The 17,213-nt window shown below is 43.4% G+C and overlaps 1 protein-coding gene across 1 annotated transcript in view; it reads left to right on the plus strand.

Annotated features, from left to right (window-relative positions):
- rad50 (RAD50 homolog, double strand break repair protein) overlaps positions 1 to 17,213 on the plus strand; it is a 113,333-nt gene that overhangs the window by 23,037 nt on the left and 73,083 nt on the right. Inside the window, exons 7-9 of the mRNA XM_078411191.1 lie at positions 1,580 to 1,708; positions 7,676 to 7,841; positions 16,246 to 16,439. Of these exons, the coding sequence (XP_078267317.1) occupies positions 1,580 to 1,708; positions 7,676 to 7,841; positions 16,246 to 16,439 (489 nt within the window). The remainder of the gene's footprint in view (positions 1 to 1,579; positions 1,709 to 7,675; positions 7,842 to 16,245; positions 16,440 to 17,213) is intronic.

Here is a 17,213-nt window from a genome sequence, read left to right on the forward strand (position 1 = left end):
TGAGGACCAACGTTGTGCCAATGGAAGTCAAAGAAGCCATTATGAGACTGAGAAACAAGAATAAAACTGTTAGAGACACCAGCCAAACCCTAGAGTTACCAAAATCAACTGTTTGGAACATCATTAAGAAGAAAGAGAGCACTGGTGGGCTTACTAATCGCAAAGGGGCTGGCAGGCCAAGGAAAACCTCCACAGCTGATGACAGAAGAATTGTCTCTATAAAAAAGAAAAATCCCTAAACACCTTTCCGACAGTCAGCTGTGGATTTGTCAATGGCCACTGTCAGCAGAAGACTTCATGAACAGAAATTCAGAGGCTACACTGCAAGATGCAAACCACTGGTTAGCTGCAAAAATAGGATGGCCAGGTTACAGTTTGCCAAGAAGTACTTAAAGGAGCAACCACAGTTCTGGAAAAAGGTCTTGTGGACAGATGAGACGAAGATTAACTTGTATCATAGTGATGGCAAGAGCAAAGTATGAAGGAGAAAAGGAACTGCCCAAGATCCAAAGCAAACCACCTCATCTGTGAAACACGGTGGTGGGGGTGTTATGGCCTGGGCATGTATGGCTACTGAAGGTACTGGCTCACTTATCTTCATTGATGATACAACTGCTGATGGTAGTAGCATAATGAATTCTGAAGTGTATAGACACATCCTATCTGTTCAAGTTCAAACAAATGTCTCAAAGCTCCTTGGCCGGCAGTTCATTCTGCAGCAAGACAATGATCCCAAACATACTGCTAAAACAACAAAGGAGTTTGTCAAAGCTAAAAAATGGTCAATTGTTGAGTGGCCAAGTCAATCACCCGACCTGAACCCAATTGAGCTTGCCTTTTATATGCTGAAGAGAAAACTGAAGGGGACTAGCCCCCAAAACAAGCATAAGCTAAAGATGGCTGCAATACAGGCCTGGCAGAGCATCACCAGAGAAGACACCCAGCAACTGGTGATGTCCATGAATCACAGACTTCAAGCAGTCATTGCATACAAATGATATGCAACAAAATACTAAACATGACTGTTTTCATTTACATGACATTGCTGTGTCCCAAACATTATGGTGCCCTGAAATGGGAACTATGTCTAAACACTGCTGTAATTTCTACATGGTGAAACCAAAATGTATAAAAATGGTCTTTATTAAAATCTGACAATGTGCACTTTAACCACATGTGATTTTTTTTTTTTTTTCTATTGCAAATCTTAAATTGTGGAGTACAGAGGCAAATAAATAAATGATGGGTTTTTGTCCCAAACATTATGGAGGGCACTGTATGTAATCAATTGATTTCAAATTCTCAAGTAAGCATTGTAGGATTTGAAGTTATTGGTGTGGGTTATCATTGGTCTCGTTCCAATGTCACTATGCCTCCATACCCATACAATAGGTAAGTATAGTTATTGTAGAGTATATCAGTTGTAGAATCGTGGGTATTAATAGCACAATCGCTGCATGCCCTTGGTTCCTTGACACGATAGTTGTGGGCTTGGAGAGTAAAATACATTTGAAACAAAAACTAGTTGTAGTCAGATGTTTGGTTGCTCGGTTATGAATCTCATTGTTTGGTTTTACAGGAACGTTTGTCAGAAATTGACAAGAAACTGGGTAAAGTGATGAAGCTGGACATGGACATCAAAGCTCTTGAAAGCAGGAAAAAACTAATGGAGGAGGACAATCGGGATCTAGAAGAGAAAATGGAGCAGGTTTGTGTTTTCTGTCATCAGACGTGTCGATACCCAATTTAGAAACATAGAAAAAAATGTGCAGGAGTAGGCCATTCGGCCCATCGAGCCAGCACCGCCATTCAATATGATCATGGCTGATCATCCAGCCGATGTAGTCCAGATGTCAACTTCTCTACATCGGCCAGACCAAACGCAGGCTCGGCGATCGTTTCGCTCAACACCTTCGCTCAGTCCGCCTTAACCAACCAGGCTGAGCACTTCAACTCCCCCTCCCACTCCCAGTCTGACCTTTCTGGCATGGGCCTCCTCCAGTGTCACAGTGAGGCTCACCGGAAATTAGAGGAACAGCACCTCATATTTCGCTTGGGCAGCTTACAGCCCAGCGGTATGAACATTGACTTCTCTAACTTTAGATAGTTCCTCTGTCCCTCTCTTCCCCTCCTTCTTCCCAGTTCTGCCACTATCTTCCTGTCTCCACCTATATCCTTTCTTTGTCCCGCCCCCCCCCGACATCAGTCTGAAGAAGGGTCTCGACCCGAAATGTCACCCATTCCTTTTCTCCTGAGATGCTGCCCGACCTGCTGAGTTACTCCAGCATTTTGTGATTCCTCTGATTCTTGTTACCCTTATCCAGGGTAAATGACTGCATTCACCCTATCTATTCCCCTCATGATTTTATATACTAATGAATACATTAATGAATTTTAATCATTAACAATACTATTGTGAACCTGTGAATATGAGGAGAAATAAACATTTATTAAGGTTTACCAATAAAAATCACATTCTTCCAAACCTAATGTTTGACCATAGTTTGCTAGGTGCTGAAAGCCATTAAGTTGTGTAATGTTGGGATGTAAAGTGAATTATTCATCTGCAGAAGATACCGTAGTCGAGCCAAATCTCTGCGGTTCGCGATATCCATGAACGTAGCTCTTTGGATAGTAGTGAATTTAATGTTCCCTGTCGTTTTGGCCATGAGTTTTATAGAATCAGAGGGCTGCAAAAGTAAAACAAACATCAATATCTCAATCTCTTGCAAGCTCAGAAGACTTTTACGGCAGAGGTGATGGAACTGTGTCCTGATCAGCCGCTACGCAGGGCATGTCTGTATATTCTGGTACTCCACTGGCATCTTCATGTACCCACAGGCTTCAGAGAGTTGCACTTAAATTGCAAGTGAAGGACGTTTAGATTAGTACGGCACAGTGGCGCAGTGGTAGAGTTCCTGCCTTGCAGCTCTTACAGCGCCGGAGACCCGGGTTCGATCCCGACTAGGGGTGCTGTCTGTACTGAGTTTGTACGTTCTCCCCCTGACCGCGTGGGTTTTCCCCGAGATCTTTGGTTTCCTCCCACACTCCAAAGACGTACAGGTTTGTAGGTTAATTGGTAGTTGAGGCAGGTACTACAGCAATATTTACAAAACATTTAGACAGGTACGTGGATAGGATAGGGTAGGTTTATAGGGATAAGCCAAAAGCAGGCAGGTGAGACTGGTGTAGATGGGGCATGTTGGTTGGCGTGGGTGTTGGGCCACAGGGCCTGTTTCCATGCTGCGTGACTCTGAGAAAGTGGGATAACATAGAGCTAGTGTAAATAGGTGATTGGTAGCCGTCGACTCAGTGGGCCAAAGGGTCTGATTGCGTGCTGTATCTCTAAACTAAACTAATCTTCATTTATATCAGCATTATTTTTTTTTAAGGTTGTATATGCAAAGGTTTTGTACCAGTCTTTGCAGTGCTTGCACTTTGTTTCCTCAAAGAGGTGCTATTACATGACAGAATTCACTTAATTTGATCCGTATCTCTGGTGTGAATGTGTAAAATTAATCAACCGTCATTAATCCGCAACCTGATGCAAAAAGAATGCGAGTTGTTATTCATTTAGATAGAAAGGACTGGGACTTTTAAAATAACTGTCTTGCCAAGATCTCTCTTTGTGGTTGAGATTAGAAAAGATGCTTTAAGTTACATAAAATCAGATTGCTATCATTGATCAAAGGATTAAGTGGGCTTATTTCTGTCATGCAATGGTGGCTTTGAATGATTCGGTTAAGACCTATTTTGTTTTATTTTGAGGATTTGAATAAAGGATTTGAAAAAAGGATTTTTTATTGTGGGATGCAGGGTGTTGAGGACACCTCGTATGAATCCATGTACTTTCTTGCTTTTGAGTACCTTTGACTGCCCCCTCCCCCAGTGCCATCTTGATGAGAACAAGCTGAATGAGAGAAATTAGCTACGTACTTGCTCATTCTCGTTATTGCACTAAATTTGGGCGTTTAGCACGAGTCCAAAGCTAGGTCAACCAACCCGAGGAATAAAACATTCTACTTGCAGCGTAGGGTGAAAAAAGAGACGGGGAATTAATGATTACCTGCAGAGTTGGAGTTACATTCAGATGAGCCATAATCTTATAGAGAGGCCAAACGAGGTCAAGAGATCCAATTAATAGAATCATATAGAGAGTTATACTTCACTGAAACGTCCATGCTACCAAGATGTCCGCCTGACTTTAAAAGGAGGGCTGCTAGAGGAATTTGGCAGGTGGGAAATGGACATTCAATCGTTATGCAGCAGTAGAGTTGCTGCCTTACAGTGCCAGAGACCTGGGTTTGATACTGACTACAGGTGCTGTCAGTGTAGAGTTGAAATGTTCGCCCTGTGGATTTTCTCTGGGTTACTCCCGTCTTCCAAAGACTTGCAGGTTTGTAGTTAATTGACTTCTGTAAATTGCCCCTAGTGTCGGATGTGAAAGTGGGATGTCATAGAACTAGTGCATCGATGATTGGCATGCACTCAGTGAACCGAAGGGCCAATTTCAACACACTATCTCTTAACTCAACGTTTCTGTTTGAACTCCTTCATCTAGCCTACTTGAGCTAGAATAATTTGCTTTGAAGAATTGAACTTCATTGATATAATTTACTTAGCCTGACTGGACACTGAAGAGTGGGAGTTGGAATCTGAACTGGTAATTTTCTTTCTAACCTGTTGCCAAGATCCCAGTTTACCCCATGCGTGCACAGTAGGATTTTACAATGGCATTGCCTTATGTTGTGATATACCTCAAAAGCATAAAATACCTTAGCTTGAAGGCAAATACCACCAATTTCAAGAACAATCTCTTCTCTGTGTTATCAGACTCCTGAATGGACCTCCTGTATGCTAAGGATGTATCAGTGATCTTCCAATCCACCTTGTTACTTCCCTTGAACTTTTTTATCTGTGCTTTCTCTAACTTTAACACTATATTCTATACTCTTTTGCACTACCTGTTGAACACATGATATGATTTGCCTGTATAGTATATAACAAACCAATGCCAATGCAATGTGTATGACTGCAAAGCCAATAAATAAATGGTACACTGCATATAATTACATTCCCCCAATACTCTTTCTCCCCCCCAAGCTACTTATAAAGTTCCTCATTGTCAGGATATCTGATAATTATCTGCTATAGAGCTATTGGGAGAGGTTGAGTAGGCTGGGCCTCTATTCCATGGAGCGCAGGAGGATGAGGGGAGATCTTATAGAGGTATACAAAATCATGAGAGGTATAGATCAGGTAGATGCACAGAGTGTTTTGCCTAGAGTAGGGGAATCGAAGACCTGGGGACATGGTTCAAGGTGAAGGGGAAAAGATTTAATAGGAATCCGAGGGGTAACTTTTTCACAAAAAAGGGTGGTGGGTGTATGGAACAAGCTGCCAGAGGAGGTAGTTGAGGCTGGGACTATCCAATCGTTTAAGAAACAATTAGACGGGTACATGGATCGGACAGGTTTGGAGGGATATAGACCAAGCGCAGGCAAGTGGGACTAGTGTAGCTGGGATATTATTGGCCGGTGTGGGTGAGTTGGGCCGAAGGGCCTGTTTCCACACTGTATCACTCTTTGACTCGAAATATCTGAAGGCACTTCAATAAAATAAAGAAAAATTAATTAGAACAGTAGTCGCTAATTAGGCTCATTATGAGCATTCCCATTCTTTGAAATATTTTCCAATCCAGCCTGCTCCCTTGCTCTTCAGTTTAGAGATACAGCATAAAAACAGGTCCTTCGGCCCACTAAGTCCACACTGACACTCAATCATTTGTTCACACTAGTTCTGTGTTATCCCACTTTTGCAACCATTCCCTACACATTAGGGTGAATTTACAGATGCCAATTAACCTACAAACCCGCACGTCTTTGAGATGTGGGAGGAAACCAGAGCACCATGCTGTCGTAGGGAGAAGCCCACGCGGTCACAGAGGGAATGTGCACAGTCCACATGGACAGCACCCGAGGTCAGGATTGAACCTGGGTATCTGACGCTGAGACTGCAGCTCTGTCAGCTGGGCCACTTTGCCTTTTCTATTTTCATTCTCGGACTGCTTCCCCACTATTGAAACTTCGGTATTCTCCAAAGGAAAAGAAAGCTGACATCACGTACGCCCAAAACAACCTGCAACTTTTTCCAAGCTTCTGGCTATCTGTTCTTTTGCTGCATTGTGGCACAGAGGCAAGGTTATTTGAGGAGGCACAAAGAATGACAGATATTGGAATCTTGAGCAAATCCCAAATTGCAGGAGGAACTTGGTGAAACATCACACAGCAACATCTGTGGTGGAATTGGACAGATGACAGACATTTTGGGTCGGGACCCTTTTCCAGACTGATAATAGTACGGGGGGAGAATACTGAAAATGAGAGGTGGGGTTGCACAAAACCTGTCAAGTGTTAGGTGAGGGGGGGGGGATTACGGAGTTTGACTGACAAATGGGTGGAGTAAGTGATAAAGGCGAGAGATGAAAAGAAGATAAAGATTGTCAGATAAGGAGATAGGAGGAGTGAAATGCAAAGCCAGAGAGAGGGTTATCAGTGGAAGGGAAAATGGGGGGAGAAAAGGGAAATGAGAGTCAGGGATGGGAGATGAAAGAGGGGAAATAAGCTGGGAGGGTGGGAGATTGCCTGGGGCACTTTGTGTCAAATGTAGAATAAATACATGTTTTTGTATTATGTATAGTTTGTGATGAATGCACGAACTTGCTGCAAAACAGGTTAATTCGGCCATGCTCAATCCACCAACAGTTTTTAGCATTCTGGAATTATGTTTTCTACTGATCCATTTCGTTACTCACAAAGTCTGAGGAAGGGTCCCAACCCGAAACTCACCTCTCCATGTTCTCCAGAGATGCTGGCTGACCTGCTGAGTTTGTGTTTTCTTTTGTAAATCAGCATTTGCAGTTCCTTGTTTCTACATCCCTCTTTTAATGTGTTGCTTTGTAGACTGTAAACAATCAAGGTGAACCAATTTATTTTTCCAGGTTGGCTTGTTTTGATGTCATGCTTAATGAATCATAATTTCATGAAGTTAGAATAATAGGAATTCATTGTCATGATGTTACAGCTTGCAAAAATGTTACCTGGATTTACAGAAGATATGCTTTCCTGATAATATTTGTAAAAGAGTTCAGTGTTCAAATTTAACTTTTAAGTTAATACTGATTATTTAGACTCTCAGAGTTTATAGCACAGAAACAGGCTCCATGTCCCACCTTGTCCATGTCGACCATTATGGCATTCTGGGCTAGTTCCATTTGCCTGCATTTGGCCCATAGTATAGTAGTCCTCTAAACCTTCCTTTCCGTTTTAGTTCAGTTTATAGATACATCGCGGAAACAGACCCTTTGGCCCACTGAGTCTGCGCCGACTAGCGATCCCCACACACTTACATTATCCTCTACACACTAGGGACAATTTACAGTTATATCAAGCCAATTAACCTCCAAACCTGTACGTCTTTGGAGTGTGGGAGAAAACCCACGCAGGTTACGGGGAGAACATACAAACTCCGTACAGGTAAGCACCCGTGGTCGGGATCAAACCGGGTCTCTGGCACTGTAAGGCAGCAACTCTGCTGCTGGATATTGGTCCAAATGACTTTTGAAGCTGTGCTGGCCTTCTAAGAATTATCCATGACTAGTTTGGTTTGCTTTAAGGTCTTCCAAGGGACGGATGAGCAACTTCGGGACAAGTATAAAAATCACCAGAGAGTCGTGAATGAGAAGGAGAGGCTGCTAAATGATCGCCAACGTGAGGTTGAAGGTGTAAATCAACATTGCCAGAAACTCAACAGGCAGAAGTCAGAAATGTTAATTGAGCAAGGTACAAACTACAATGGAATTTCTAAATGTACCTCTTCATTGTCTGCACACTGACCTAGACATGAAACTCGCTTTGCTGTGCATAAAAGCAATAGATATGATTCCATTAGTTTTAGAGAATTTTCTTTCAGTTAATTTTTTTTGTACATTCTGAATTCTCTCTGCACGTAACTTTGGGAGGAAACATAGAAAATAGGTGCAGGAGGAGGACATTCGGCCCTTCGAGCCAGCACCGCCATTCATTGTGATCATGGCTAATATCCACAATCAATAACCCGTGCCAGCCTTCTCCCCGTATCCCTTGATTCCACTAGCCCCTAGAGCTCTATCTAACCCTCTCTTAAATCCATCCAGTGATTTGGCCTCCACTGCCCTCTGTGGCAGAGAATTCCACAAATTCACAACTCTCTAGGTAAAAAAGTTCCTTCTCACCTCAGTTTTAAATGTCCTCCCCTTTATTCTAAGACTGTGGCCCCTGGTTCTGGACTCGCCCAACATTGGGAACATTTTTCCTGCATCTAGCTTGTCCAGTTCTTTTATAATTTTATATGTCTCTATAAGATCCCCTCTCATCCGTCTAAACTCCAGTGAATACAAGCCTAGTCTTTTCAATCTTTCCTCATATGACAATCCCGCCATCCTAGGGATCAATCTCGTTAACCTACGCTGCCTCAATTACAAGGATGTCCTTCCTCAAATTAGGAGACCAAAACTGTACACAATACTCCAGATGTGGTCTTACCAGGGCCCTATACAACTGCAGAAGAACCTCTTTACTCTATACTAAAATCCTCTCGTTATGAAGGCCAACATGCCATTAGCTTTCTTCACTGCCTGCTGTACCTGCACGCCAACTTTCAGTGACTGGTGTACAAGGACACCCAGGTCTCGCTGCACTTCCCCCTTACCTAACCTGACACCATTGAGATAATAACCTGCCTCCTTGTTTTTGCTGCCAAAGTGAATAACCACATTTATCTATTTTATTATACTGAATCTGCCACGCATCTGCCCACTCACTCAACCTGTCCAGGTCACCCTGCAACCTCCTAACATCCTCTTCGCAGTTCACACTGCCACCCAGCTTTGTGTCATACGCAAACTTGCTAGTGTTACTTCTAATTCCTTCATTCAAATCATTAATATATATGGTAAACAGTTGCGGCCCCAACACCGAGCCTTGCGGCACTCCACTCGCCACTGCCTGCCATTCTGAAAAGGACCCGTTTACTCCTACTCTTTGCTTTCTGTCTGCCAACCAATTCTCTATCCATGTCAACACCCTACCCCCAATACCATGTGCTCTAATTTTGCTCACCAATCTCCCATGTGGGACCTTATCAAAGGCTTTCTGAAAGTCTAGATACACTCCATCCACTGGCTCCCCTTCATCCATTTTACTAGTCACATCCTCAAAAAATTCCAGAAGATTAGTCAAGCATGATTTCCCTTTCATAAATCCATGCTGACTTGGACTTATTCTTTTACTGCTATCCAAATGCATCGTTATTACCTCTTTAATAATTGACTCCAGCATCTTCCCCACCTCCGATGTCAGGCTAACTGGTCTGTATTTCCCCTTTTTACCAATGCGTCCACTATTTCTAGAGCCACCTCCCTGAGTACCCTGGGATGCAGACCATCAGGCCCTGGGGATTTATCAACCTTCAGTCCCATCAGTCTATCCAATACTATTTCTCGCCTAATGCAAATTTCTTTCAGTTCCTCTACCCCCCCCCCCAGATCCTCTGTCCTCTAGTACATCTGGGAGATTGTTTGTGTCTTCCTTCGTGAAGACAGATCCGAAGTACCTGTTCAACTCTTCTGCCATTTCCTTGTTACCCATAGTAATTTCACCCGTGTCTTCCTTCAAGGAACCCACATTTGACTTTTTGAAGAAGAGCCATGAAATAAATTTATAGGAGTCGCTGCCTCAAAAAGGCAGCCAGCATCATCAGAGACCCACACCACCCTGGCCACACACCAAATTTCCCTCCTGCTATCAGGAAGAAGATACAAGAGCCTGAAAACTGTAATGTCCATGTTCAAGAACAGCTTCTTCCCTATGGCCATCAGGCTATTAAACACTACAACCTCTAAATAAGCTCTAAACTGCACAGATTTGGGGGCATTGGTTTTGTCTTTTTGCAGTATTATTGTTTGTTTGTTGCGCGCACACACGCAAAAAGACAAAACATATATATATAATTGTGTATGTATATGTGTGTATATATGTATGTGTATATGTGTGTGTGTACGTGTATGGGTGTGTGTATATGGGTGTGTATATGTACGTGTGTATCTATGTGTGTGTTTGTATATAATGCGTGACACACGTGCTGATCTTTGTCTATTATATTGTTTGCATGGTACTATGTTTATATATTCTATTGTGCTGCTGCAAATAAGAATTTTATTGTTCTGTTTGGGACATATGACAATAAAACAGTCTTGACTGTTGAATTGGGTCTTGTCTCAACTTGAGAAATCTATAAGAGAAGTTGATGAAAAAAAAATGGAGAACATGGATTTGAAGAAAACCTTTAGACATAGATTGTTAAATGTTAGGAGATAAACCGATTAGATTGTAACCATTGATGTCCTTCACATTTTCTTGGGCGACCCAGACCCGCAGTGCTTGAGGCACATGTCTTCCCCACCGTGGGCCGGTCGGTTGAGTGGGCAAAGAAGTGTCAGACGGAATTAAGCATAGTGTATGGTCGTGCACTTTTGTACTAGAAATAAAGGCAAAGACTATTTTCTAAATGGGCAGAGGGTTCAGAAATCCGAGAGGCAAAGGGACTTGGGAGTGCTGGTGCAGGATTCTGAAAAGGTGATTTTGCAGGTTCAGTTGGTAGTAAGGAAGGCAAATGCATTGAAAATGCATTTATTTTGAGAATACTAGAATATAAAAGCAACGATACAATGCTGAGCTCTACCATTAATTGTGTAGGTCCTGCCCATGTTAGACATTCCAAAATCCCACACTTCACATTTCTGTGTTAAATTCTATCGTTCATTCCTCAGCCTGACTGCCCAGCCGACCAAGCTCCTGCTGCAATTTTTCACAACCATCTTCACTAACTGCAATACCACCTACTTTTGTATCATCTGCAAACTTGCTAATCTTGCCATGTACCTTCCCATCCAAATCATTAAAATAGATGACAAACAATAATGGGCCCGGCACCAAATCCTGAGGCACAGACCACTAGTCCAAAAAGCAACTTTCCACCATCACCGCCTGCTTCCTTCCTTGAAGCCAATTTACTATCCATTCAACAATCTCTCCTTGGATCCCAATGCGATCTAACCTTCCAGAGCAGTCTACCATGTGGAACCTTGTCGAATGCTTTGTTGAAATCCATATAAAGAACATCTACAGCTCTGTCCTCATCAACCTTCCAGGAACCATTTTGTGTTTATTAGCTATCTTAGCATATTATAATATTATTTTGTATCCTGCTGTATTATTTTTGGACACCAGGAGGTTGTCGCAAGATCATACTAGGCTTGCGTATATGGACTGGGAGAACATGGGTGACGGTGAGATACTAAGTTCTTACCAAGCAAACAAGTAAACAACGGGAGATATACTAATCTGTTTGTATTTCCGCTCCAATAAACGATTAACTAAAATCCAATGTCGTGAAGATCTCTCTTGTTGTTTTTGTGTCAAGAAATATCGCTCCACCTCCTTTGTCAACGGTAAGCTTAACATAGAAACATAGAAAATAGGTGCAGGAGTAGGCCATTCGGCCCTTCGAGCCTGTACCGCCATTCAATATGATCATGGCTGATCATTCAGCTCAGTAGCCTGTACCTGCCTTCTCTTAAGAACTTTATTGGGAAGGACTAAGTTGCCGCTACAAGTGTAAGAACTTATCTTAGCCGGAGTGCTATTGTAAGAACTTCCTCAGCCGGAGTGAATAAATCAAGAGCTATCCTCGGTGAGAGAAAATTAAGTAACCTGTCTCTAAGAGTTATTTAAAGTTTTAATTGGCTCTAGGAAGGAGACTGAACTTTATGTAGCGACTAACAAAACTAGGATTGTTTTGTCGCAAAGCTTTGAACGTGAAACAGACTGATAAGGGTCATTTTCTGCGTTAATCTGACTACGGAGAAAGGAAAACTTCGAAAGCCAGTGTGTAGCATTAAGCTTTATTGGAAAGCTGTTTTTCAGAAGTTGTATAAGAAAACTACGACTGAAAAATGTTGGAAATGCTAGAAACAAAGAAGTGACCTTGTGCAAGCTTGCTATCAGTTGCGTTTTGTATTCCTTTGAAGATATGACTTTGCGTCAACACATCTTAAAGGGATATTGGCGTACAAGTATGCTTGTACGTAAATCTGATGTTTGGCCAGCAGGTGGCAACATCAGAATGGATTCCCTAGGGAAAAATGTTTTTTCTTCATTTCATGGATCTTCAAAGTTCTCTTACGTCTTGGAAAGGGTTGCATGAGATTGAAGAAGAAGAAAAACAGAAGAAACGAAAAGAATGTTTGAAAGACATTGCATTATTAATTAAAATGATGAAGGCAAAAAAACGGAAACTACTGGAACGTGTGGAACGGTACAGAAGACTATTGGAAGAGGAAAAAGAACGGAAGAGAAGACAATTGGAGATGGAGGAAGATTGGAAGAGCCAGAAGGAGCAACTGAGAAGACGGAAGGAACGATTGGAACTAGATGCTGCAACAGCAGCAGCCAAGACAAGACTCAATGTACTTGAGGCTAGGAAATCAAGGTACAGCTCGACAGTAGCTGATGAGATGAACTCTTATTTGAAATGAGGAACTGTCAAAGGCCCTACCTTTGCTAAGGCAAGAGAAAAGCCACAGTCAAAAGCAGTTTGGCAACGACTACAGAACCTGTAGAATCACAGGTGCAAGAAGATCATCCTGAAATACTTCGTATTGAACAAAAGGACAAGGAAAAGAAACCAGAACAGAAGGAAAAGCCAAGTGAGAGTGATGCTGTTCTCCCATCTCAAGCGTTTGGCCATATCGGGACCGGTGATGAAACCTGCATCTCCTCCAAAGCAGTCCAAGCTGATCCATTGGCTGGAGAATCTGTTCCTGAAAATACTTGTCTGAGCACAAAGATGACTGAGACCAACTCTGAACTAGCACCAGAAGATCGTGAATCTTCGGATCAAGAAATGATAGAACTGGAAACTTCAGGGGATCCTGCACCAGAAAACCCAGCACACCTTAAAGACGTTTCAACCAAGGTAATTGCTGAAAAAACTAGTTCCACAGAGAACTCTACAGTTTTTGTCGATGGTGGAAAACTAAATGAATCCATCAATAACAAAACTGAAGCTGACCATCCAGAAATCCCTGTTACAAATGGAACTACCATGGATGGTGAACTGAGAAGAGATGACAGCAGGGATGGGAATGGCTGCCCTGCCGCTGCTGGCAATCGAATACCCATTGCAAGCCAAGAGGAGCTTCTGGTCAAGCAATACAATCATGACTTCATAATGGAAAAATCCTGAGTTCACACAATGCTGTGAAAAAAATTACAGCTTTAACTGGACAAATCCATCTTGTGAACTGATAGCACAACAGCGCTTATGTACATCACCAACGAAACCAAACGCTTTCAAACATTTTTAGCAAACAGAATCTCTTTTGTAAGGGATGTTACTGACGTTTCACAATGGAGATATGGTAGTACAAAGGAAAATCCTGCAGATGACGCATCAAGAGGACTGACAGCAGACCTCCTCTTAAGCTGGAAGAGAAGAAGATTCTGGCTAATGGGCAGAATATTGGAGACTATACCAGATGCACAACCTCTTGTGCGTACAGTTCGACTTCAGACTAGGAGCAACATCTTGTCTCGCCTGGAAAGACTGTTTGGGTAGACAAAGGTTCACCTGCACCTCCTCCAACCTCATCTATTGCATCTGCTGCTCTAGATGTCAACTTATTTACATCGGCGAAACCAAGCGCAGGCTCGGCGATCGCTTCGCTGAACACCTGCGCTCGGTCCGCATTAACCAAACTGATCTCCCAGTGGCTGAGCACTTCAACTCCCCCTCCCATTCCCAGTCTGACCTTTCTGTCATGGGCCTCCTCCAGTGCCATAGTGAGGCCCACCGGAAATTGGAGGAACAGCACCTCATATTTCGCCTGGGCAGTTTGCAGCCCAGTGGTATGAACATCGACTTCTCCAACTTTAGATAGTTCCTCTGTCCCTCCCTTCCCCTCCTCCTTCCCAGATTTCCCTCTATCTTCCTGTCTCCACCTATATCCTTCCTGTGTCCCGCCCCCCTGACATCAGTCTGAAGAAGGGTCTCGACCCGAAACGTCACCCATTCCTTCTCTCCCGAGATGCTGCCTGACCTGCTGAGTTACTCCAGCATTTTGTGAATAAACCCTCAGAGATGCTGCCTGACCCGCTGAGTTACTTCATCACTTGTCCTTTTTTTTTAAACCAGCATCCGCAGTTCCCCGTGATTGTATGTTGTGTAATATTTGGTGAGCGGACTTGCTGGTTTTATGATGTGCTGTGGTTTTAAAAAAAAAGAGATGTGCTGTTTTATAAAAGACTGGACAGTGAATGTGATTTAATGGTGAGTGGCCCATGTGATATTGTGGCTTTGCACAAGTTCAGATTGGATCTTGTGGTGAAGGGCCGAGGAATGCTGGGGATGTGACTGATAGACGACCAGCACACATTTCATGACTTCTTTGGATGTGAATAGTTCTATTTCACCAAATGTTAGCCATTGGGAATCTCAAGCCATTTAATTTTCTGATAGATGTTCTACAAAATTTTGAATTGTAGATAGTCAGATAGATAGAAATCTACAGCATGGAAACAGTCCTCTCAGCCCACTGAGAACATGCCGACCATTGATTACACATTCGCACTAGTTCCATGTTATTCTACCTCCTCAGTCACATTCTACCTTCTCATCCACTCCCTACCTACAAGAGGCAGCTGCGCATTTCTAGCTTTTTCCAATTTTATTTTAGGTCTGTAAGTTTCCTCGTTTTTATTTGCTTTTTGTTGTGACAACAACCATTGCCCCAAGAAAACCAAGTGCATGGATTCTTCCATGTTTAGTCCGGACACTTAAAAGTTATCAAACTGCCAATTTGCTTGTTTTTCTCCCAAAATTCTGTGTTATCCCACTTTCCCACTCCCTGCACACTAGACGCAAGTTACAGAGATCAATTAACTTACATACTTGCACGTCTTTGGGATGTGCAGGCATGTGAATTTTCCGCGCTTCTGCGGATTTCCGCGTTTTTAAAATCCATTTTCCGCGCCTTTTGCATGATTTCCGCGTTTTTCACTTTGCCAAATAAACGGAGAAATCGGATGGAGAAAAAGAAAGGAAACAAAAAAGAACGACGTATAGACTTGTAATGAACACTAGATTTCCACTAGAGGTCGCTAGGGGTTCTGCGACCCGAAAATGTGGCACCTCGGCTGGGCAAGGTAGCCAATCTCAACCTCATCGCGACTTCCACGGCCAATTTGTCAATTTGGTTGCTAGGGGTTCCGCGAGAAATCCCCCCCGCGCGCCCTGGAAGTCTACCCGAAAATGTGGCACCTAAGCTGGGCAAGGCAGCCAATCCCGACCTCATCGGGACTTCCACGGCTGATCGGTGGGTTAAATTTGCAACCTGCGGCCGGGGCTCTGGAAGTCCAGCCCAGCTGGAGCCAGCACATCTATCCCCATAGCCGACTTCCTTGGCCAGCTGGATAAACCAGCAAAGCTCTGGAACCAAGAGTGCCAGAAGATCAGTGGTGGAACTGTAATGAGTAAATATTAAATTTAAGTGCAAGATTATACAACTAAATTAATTAAGATATGGTTATAATATAAAACATAGCAGAGAAGCCAATTGCCACCTTCTTGGGCTGATTATCAATTAATGTGTGAATTTACTTCAAAATGTTATTAATATGCAGTGACATATTTACATTATTTTGTAATGTCTGTTTTTACTTTGAAATGCACTAAAAGGGGCTTGAAACTGGTAATTTTGTGTGTACATTTTTTTTTAAATCCAATTTTTGACACCCGTTGCGCAAGCGCTCGGCTCTTTTCCTCCTTTTTTTAACCTCGCTCACATGCCTGGATGTGGGAGGAAACCAGAGCACCCAGAGGAAACTTGCACCATCATTGGGCGAATGTGCAAACTCCACACAGGTGGCACCGGAGGTCAGGATTGATCCTGAGTCTCTGCCTCTCCGTGGCACCAGCTCCACCAGCTGCGCCATTGTGCCGCCCTCGAGTTGAGTGCTTGTTTGCGTTCTGAATCAATATAAAAGACTGGCAAGAGGGCAGTGTAATTTTACTGATGAAATTTGTTGCCTGGTTTTCATCACTTAATGATTTCTCCTCCCTCCGCCATCCCCTTTCTTGGTTTTCTAGGACGACTTCAGGTCGAAGCAGATCGTCAGCAGAATAACATGAAGAGGCGAGACGCTCTTGTCCACTCCCTGGCCAGCCAGCTGGAGTTGGATGGCTATGAACGAGCACCTTTCAGTGATCGCCAGTTTGATAGTTTCCGTCGGCAGCTGAATGTGAGGTTGGAGAGAGAGAAGGCAGCAGCCAGTCAATTACTGGTGAGGACTTGTTTTTTTGGATACAATCGCACAGTTCCCTCATGCTCCACTTTGAGCCTATTCCCTTGTCCGCCCATTGTTTTCAAATTAGCCGGTAAGAGAACTCGGGCCATCCTCGTTATCATTTGTGCTCACCTCTGCAAGACAGGGACAAGACCAAGATAAATTCACCATGCAAAGCACAAAGTGCTAGAGGAACTCAGGCAACATCCACGGAGGAAATGGACAGACAGTGTTTTGTGTCAGGTCCCTTCTTCAGATTGATTGTGGAAGTGAGAAAAGTGGAAAAGAGAGGTGGGGGCGGGACAAAGCCTGGCAAGTGATAGGTGGATACAGGTGAGGGCTGACGGGAGGAGGCTAGAGATGAAAAGGAGACAGGGTGTCAGACAAGGAGTGAAGAGGAGTGAAATATGAAGCCAGAGAGAGGGATGCAGGCGGTAGGTGACGGGAGAGTGGGGGAGGGAGAGGAAAGGGGGGATCAAAGGGGATCACAGGAGACTGAGATGGGAGATGAGTGTACAAAGGAAGGGAAAGGAGCAGGGTGACTTTTGGGGTGGGGGAGATGGGAGCACACTGATGGAGGATGGTCACAGGCAAGAGAGGGAGCCATTGGAGAATTCAATGTTCATACCGCTGGGCTGTTAACCCAAGTGGATTATGAGGTGTTTTCCCCCAGAGAAGTGGGTAGCTTCACTCTGGCAATGGAGGAGGCCAAGGACAAAAGGTTGAGAAGAGACGGTTTGAGCTATGAATATGTATTTCCAATATTCCATC

This window comes from Rhinoraja longicauda, chromosome 14 (genome assembly GCF_053455715.1).
Source record: "Rhinoraja longicauda isolate Sanriku21f chromosome 14, sRhiLon1.1, whole genome shotgun sequence".
In the NCBI taxonomy this organism is placed as follows: Eukaryota; Metazoa; Chordata; class Chondrichthyes; order Rajiformes; family Arhynchobatidae; genus Rhinoraja; species Rhinoraja longicauda.